Consider the following 6,925-nt stretch of genomic DNA (forward strand, 5'->3'; position numbering starts at 1 on the left):
ATTTACGGTTAGTTGTTCTAAGTTTATTTTCGTCCGTAATTTGTTTGATATTTTCAGATTTAGAATTAGTATAAGTTTGCTTTATTTTTCTTATTTATTTTTAGATAAAAATTGTTAGTAGTTAGATTTAAGTTGAAGATTCAATTTAATTATTTTTCAGTTTGTTTTATTAATTTTAAGAGGATTTAGTTTTAATATAGAAAGGTATTAGTTTAAATCGCTTGAATCCGTTGTTTGTTGTAGATTTAATTTGTGTTCATTTTGTTTGAAGTTCGTTTTTAATTCAGTGATTTAATGTGAAATTATGTTTTGGTTTTTAATTTTTTTGATTCAATGTATCTTTGCTATAATTTTGTTGGATTTAATTTAAAAAAGATCAATTGATTATTTGAAGTTTAGTGATTTGAATATGTTTATTTGTTTTGTTTAAGCTTAATTCGAGTTTAATTCGAATTTGAATAAAACTTGCTTGTTATTGTTGTTGAATCTTTTCATTTATGTCCATACTTTGTTTGATTGTTCTTGAATCCGAAATTAGTATAAGTTTGATTTTCTTGTTTGTTGTTTATCATTTATGATTATTTCTTCAGTTTGCTTCATGATCTTGTTTAGTTTTAATATAGAAATTGTTGGTTGTAATGTTGTTAGATTTAATTTTAAGTTCAAATGATTATTGAATTTAGAAATCTGAATATACTTGTTTGTTGTTGTTGTTGTTGAATCTGAAAGTAGGTTTGTTTGTTGTTAAAAAATATTGTTCAATCAAAATAATTTTAGTTGTTTCTTTGTTGTTCATCATTTAGTTTGAATTTGTTGTTGAAAATTGTTTAGAAATTGGTCATATTTGCTGTATTTTGGTTGAAATTGATTAGGTGAATTAGTTATAGCATATGGGGGTAGTTTGGTAATTTGCAGTACATTCAGGGGTAAATTGGTAATTTCAGTAAGGTCGGAGGGGTATTTTTAGAATTAAACATTTGAACAATTGTTTAATATAATGGGGGACAAGACATAATGTAGTGGAGGGGAATATTGTATTTGTTTCTATTAGGCATGGGGGACAAGATGTAATGGGGTGGGGTTGATATATTTGTTTAATGTAGTGGGGGATGAGTGGAAAGATAATGGGTTTGGTAGGAGAAAGTGTGGTTTTATTAATTGATTAAAGGGTTTGGGATGGGATATAAATAAAAGAACTTGATCAGATTTTAGAACGAACAGAGAAGAATAGAGAGAATAAGAGAGAGAGAAAAAGAGCTGAATATTTAAGAGAGAAAGAAAAATTCCGAAAAATATTAAAACTTTCAAATAAAAAAAAACTAAAAAAAAATCTTCTGCTTTCTTTCATTGTTTGAAATCAGCATTAATTGTTGTTGTTTCATCGAAGCTTGAAGCTTTTGTTTTGGGATTACTACTCCACCGATTTGCAAACTCTGTTCCTGAGTTGTTACTGTTGCTGGACTGTTGTTGCTGTGCTGTATTGTTATTACTGCTGCTGATTCTCATCTTCATCTTCTTTTGTTTCCAATACCAGGTACACGACTGTAATACTAGCTATTGCAAGCTAATAATGTGGAAGCATGAATATATATGAAGAATGAAATTTTGAAGTTTTAATTTCGTTTTTTTGTTCCTTTTATTGATTGTATTTAAGCTATTTCATGTATTACTGAATAATAATTGGAATGAGAAAAAATAACATAAGTTAGTCTTTAATGAATCGGTTTGGCAAAACGGGTTAATTCACTAGTTATGAAGGTTTCAAGATTATCAACAGTAGGTTAATCATGAACAAGTAGCTAAATTTAGCTAAGGCATGAATTTAAATTAAATTTCGTAAATTAGGCATTAAGGCATGATTTGAGTTCAAGCAAGATTAGAAGAACTAATAAGTTTTAGTAATTATGGTTAAATCTAGTTTCAAATGGTTGTGAATAATTAATCTCAATAGTTTTTTTTTATAACAATACTGAGTTTTAATCTAGCTATATTTGATTCTTTTGAATATTAGTTGTCGAATTTTTATTTTATTTATAATTTCGAATTTTTTGAGTAAAATTCCTTTTCATCAATATTTGTATTAATCTAGCAATAGAATCCATGTTTTCTTAAAATAATAATAAAAAAAAGCGTAATTAATTAGGATTTTCTTTCTTTATTTTAGAGACTAATTTTAATAGAAAAATGTAGTCGCTTTAAGATTTGTCCATTTAAAATAAATGAGATGAGCCTCGCTTAGTAAAATGTATAGATTGCGAGGCCCTCACAAATGTATGTTTTAATTATTTAGACCATCGGAGTTGGCCGTCTAGTGAAATTTTACGGCCTTTCCCAAATCAACAATACGCTAGTCGCTCTAGGCGCGTCTTTAACAAATTATTTTCTTAAATATGGGTGTGCATTTATGTAACCCAAATCCAAATCTCAACGGAGTCGAAATGTGTCGATAACCACAAGTGCATTGATTACGACGTGGTTTGAAATACGTTTTCACAATGTTGCAATTCTCCGTAAAATAATAACAATAAATAAAAAATAATAAAAGCAGCTAAAGGATAAAATTTGCACATAAGCTTATAATATGTATTATATCAGATAATCAAGCCGAATATAACAGTTGAGCGACCGTGCTAGAACCACGGAACTCGGGAATGCCTAACACATTCTCCCGGGTTAACAGAATTCATTATCCGGATTTCTGGTTCACGGACTGTAATACAGAGTCATGCATTTCCTCGATTCGGGATTAAAATTGGTGACTTAGGACACCCTAAATCTCCCAAGTGGCGACTCTGAAATAAATAAATAAATCCCATTTCAATTGTCCTTTAATTGGAAAAAACTCCTTGTACCCTCGCGGGGACGGAAAAAGTAGGTGTGACAGTTGTTTTTGTCCCCTTGAGTTGGGATTTTTTCACGTAAAAATCCCGTGTCTCATTTACTTACTGTTGTAATTAATATTCTCAGTAAAAAGTCATAAAGGACCAGGTGCTCTATAGTTTGGTGGACTCATATAAACTAACAATTGGTATCATAGCAGGTTCTTTCTAAAAGGTTAACACCTATAAAGGATCTCAATGGCTGCTCCACCTAACTTTGAGGAAGGACAATCTACTTACAAACCCCCTAGATTCATTGGTCAGTACTACGGCTGGTGGAAGACTCGTATGCATGATTTTATAATGGAAGAAGACTCAGAGCTGTGGGACGTCATTTGAGATGGTCCATATGTTCCTATGAAGAAGCTTGGAGAAACTGGACCAATGGTGCCAAAAAACAGAAAAGAGTACAGTGATATTGACAGAAAAATCGTAGAAAAGAACAATCGTGCCAAGAAAATCTTGGCATGTGGTATAGGACCTGATGAGTACAATAGAATCTAAGTTTGTAATTCAGCCAAGGAAATATGGGAATCATTGCAAACGACACATGAAGGAACCACTCAGGTTAAACAATCTACGATTGACATGCTCACCACCGAGTATGAGCTCTTCAAAATGAAAGATGATGAGTCTATACAAGATTCGCACACTAGATTCACATCTATCATAAATGAGCTTCATTCACTTGGAGAAATCATTCCCACAAACAAGCTTGTTAGGAAAGTTCTTAGCATTTTACCTAGCTCATGGGAGAGTAAGGTGAATGCTATCACTGAAGCGAAGGATTTGCAAACTCTAATCATGGATGAGCTGATTGGAAATCTAAAGACATGCGAGATGAAAAAAAAGAAAGACAGTGAAAGAAGAGAGCCAAAGAAGGAGAAAAACCTGGTACTCAAGGCTGAAAACAGTGACTCAAGTGAAGAAGATAGTGATATGGCCTATCTCACTAAAAGATTTCAAAAGATGGTTTGAAGAAATTGTGGTATACCTAAGAGAGGTAGTACAAGCAAGCCAAGATACTATGATCTCTATCACAAGTGCGGAAAACCAAGGCATTTCATCAAAGACTGCCCACTTATGAAACAAGAGCATTACAAACAAAACTCTGACAAAGCAGCAAAAAGGAACCCGGTTCCTGACAAACAATTCAGCCAAAAAAGTGTAGCTGACAATGTTGTGAAGCAAGCTCTTGCTGCTTGGGGAGACTCCTCGAGTAAATCAAAAGGGGAACCAGATGCAGAAAACAACTCCATGATGGCAGTGGAAACTAAAGCAAGGGAATATGACTCATTGTTTGCATTGATGGCTCAGTCTGATGACGATGAAAAGGATGAAAATGATGAGGTAAATTTCAGGGATGTTCAGAGAAATCTGAAGTCCTATTCTTCTAAGAAATTGATGTCTCTAGCAAATGTTTTAATTGATGCATATTATAGTCTTATTAATGATAAGGATATCTTGACCATAGAGCTAGGAGACGCTGAACAATCTAGAGATGATCTGGTGGTCCGTGTAGTTGATTTAAATAAGACCATAGCCAATCTTGAAAAAGAAAATTAAGCTCTAACTGAAAAAATAAATAGTGTAGAAAATGAGAGAGATGACTTGATGGTAATGGTTGTTGACTTGAAGGAAACCATAGAAAACCTAAGCAAAGAAAAGAATGTCCTAGAAGAGAAAATTATTGATACTGAGCAAGAAAGGGATGACTTTTTGGTGGTTATCACAGATCTGGAGGAAACCATTGAGGGACTCAATTCTGAACATAGACATTCAAATGTTTAAAAAGGGAAGGGAGTAGCTAGTGAGACACACATCAAACATGAAAAAGAATTAAATGATGTGAGAGCTAGTCTATGTGGTGAACTCGAGAAAAATAGGTAGCTTCAAGTTGAATTGAAAAAAGTAAAAATTGATCTTGAGAAATCTCTCAAGTGGACCTGGTCCTTAGATGCTGTCACTGCCATGTACTTCAATAATAGTGGAAACATGCAGGGAATCGGGTTCTAAAAGGAGAAAACTCCTTACAACCCTCACAGTAAGTACGTCACGGTTCCGGATAATTGGCTTTGTACCCACTGTGGGTACAATAGGCACTTCAAAGAAAATTGCCAGGCCAGGGTTCAATCTGTTCAGAAAACAAAGTATTTGCTGAAAAAGTGACTACTAAAGAGGGACCAGGTACCACTTGCAAAAAACGAATATTGCCTGCATGGACTAGAAACGCTATTATTCATCCCTTTTATCATTACAAGGGACCCAAATTAGTTTGGGTTCCTAAATCTAAAACCCATAATTTATATGTGCAGGGAACAGTGAGAGGAAGCGGACTGCAATGGATCATGGACAGTGGATGCTCAAAGCACATGACTGAAAATACCATGGATGTTCTCTCACTGAAAGCCATACAGGGAGGGAATGTATCCTTTGAAAATGAAAAAAGGGGGTACATTCTCGACATTGAAAAAGTTGGAAAATCTCCTTCACACTCAATTGAGAACGTGTATTATGTGGATGGCCTGAAGTACAGTCTTTTGAGTGTTTCTCAAATCTGTGATAAAGGGAACAAAGTAGAGTTCTTATCAAAAGTGTGCACAGTTACCAATCTGGTAACTAGCAAAGTGGTCTTAGTAGCCAAAAAATACAAGAACATCTACGTTGCTGACTTTGAATCTCTACAAGCTGGTGTTATGAGCCGCTTGAAGGCAGTTGATAATGATGCAGAACTTTGGCATAGAAGATTGGGGAATGCAAGCTTCTTACTTCTAAATAAATTGATTCAGAAGAACCTGGTTCGTGGTCTGCCAAAATTCATTCAGCAAGTACGTCACTGTTCCGGATAAGAATCGGAGGTAGATGAGCTGAAGCTTTTGGTGTGAGATTAATGAAGTTTTGGATGAGTTTGGTTGATTCTTTAGGAGAAGAAGATGACCAACTGCTTTTTTGGTGAAGCTTTTACATGGCTAAAATGGAAGAAGGACCATGGATGAAAATGAGTTATGGCTGAATTTCACTGGTGTTTAATGGAAGTTGGAAGCCTTTTTTGCTTTCCCTTTCGTCTCTGTTTTTGTTCTATGTCCCAGTCCCTTTCGTTTTTCTTTTTGTCTAGATCCCTCATCCCTTCCCCCTTTTTTGTGCAGATCTCCCCTTTGTGTGTGTATGTGTGCGCTTGTGTATTAAAAGGAAAGGATCCTTTCTGATTTCCCTTCCCTTTTTTTTGTCCGTTTTCTTTTTGCCTTGTGTGTAGTGCAGTTCCCTTAAATTGTGGGAGTTTGTTATGGAGATAAGGTGAAATCTTTGGCATCTGGCAAATCTTCATTGGCTCTCCCTTTTTTTGTTGATTTTCTTTTCTTTCTTTATTTTTAGTTAATAAAATAAAATACTACTCCTACTTATTTAATATAGAAAGATAAAAAATGCTAACTACTCAAAATTCATTTATTAAAATTCTTAACTTTAAAAAGATAGAGTAGACCCTTTAAAAACATATTTTTGGAACCTTTTTCTTTCTTTTGAGAATAAGAACACAATTAATATGTAAAATTGTGACTATTTTTGTTGTTTTCAATTTATCTAAAATTAACCTATAAAAAGGTGAAATAAAACTAAAATATTAAGATTAAACTTAAAAACTATTTAAATACTAAAAGGTGAGTGAAAATTCCAAATATGGTCAAAAATTGGGTGCTCACAGTTGCCCATCTTTGCTTGGAAACATGAAGAGTTTTCAGGCAAAGACAAAGTGAGCCGTGTGACTAATTTTTGACCATACCATTATTCAAAAGAGAAAAAAAATAAAAGAAAAATGTGCAACCGAGTGTAAGCACGTGATTTTTGCCCTATATGAGAAATACTCCCAAAAAATTCAAAAATAAAATAATTTTTCTTGGTGTGCAATTTTTGTGATATTTTGTGTAACTATTTGTATGTTTATCTATGCATGTTTATTTGTTAAATTAATAAAAAATACAAAAATAGGCATCTTTTGCATTTTTAGCATTTAATGTCCAAATGAACAATTTTATGCTTAATTATTACTT

The 6,925-nt window shown here is 33.3% G+C and overlaps 1 protein-coding gene across 1 annotated transcript; it reads left to right on the plus strand.

The window, feature by feature from the left end:
• The first annotated feature begins 4,499 nt into the window (after positions 1 to 4,499).
• On the plus strand, positions 4,500 to 5,875 carry LOC138872898 (uncharacterized). The gene is made up of 3 exons (XM_070151318.1): positions 4,500 to 4,664; positions 5,195 to 5,707; positions 5,804 to 5,875. Exons 1-3 carry the CDS (start codon positions 4,500 to 4,502, stop codon positions 5,873 to 5,875), a joined length of 750 nt encoding a protein of 249 aa, XP_070007419.1.
• The last annotated feature ends 1,050 nt before the right edge of the window (positions 5,876 to 6,925 follow it).

The sequence above is a fragment of the Nicotiana sylvestris genome, chromosome 7 (assembly GCF_000393655.2).
Source record: "Nicotiana sylvestris chromosome 7, ASM39365v2, whole genome shotgun sequence".
Classification (NCBI taxonomy): Eukaryota; Viridiplantae; Streptophyta; class Magnoliopsida; order Solanales; family Solanaceae; genus Nicotiana; species Nicotiana sylvestris.

Excerpts from the sequence above, each read along its gene's own strand:
- LOC138872898 (XM_070151318.1), top strand. The coding sequence starts at position 4,500 with ATGGTTGTTGACTTGAAGGAAACCATAGAAAACCTAAGCAAAGAAAAG. Across the intron at positions 4,665-5,194 it reads CTGAACATAGACATTCAAAT|GGAACAGTGAGAGGAAGCGG; the intron begins GTTTAAAAAGGG and ends TTATATGTGCAG. Across the intron at positions 5,708-5,803 it reads TGCCAAAATTCATTCAGCAA|GAGAAGAAGATGACCAACTG; the intron begins GTACGTCACTGT and ends TTGATTCTTTAG.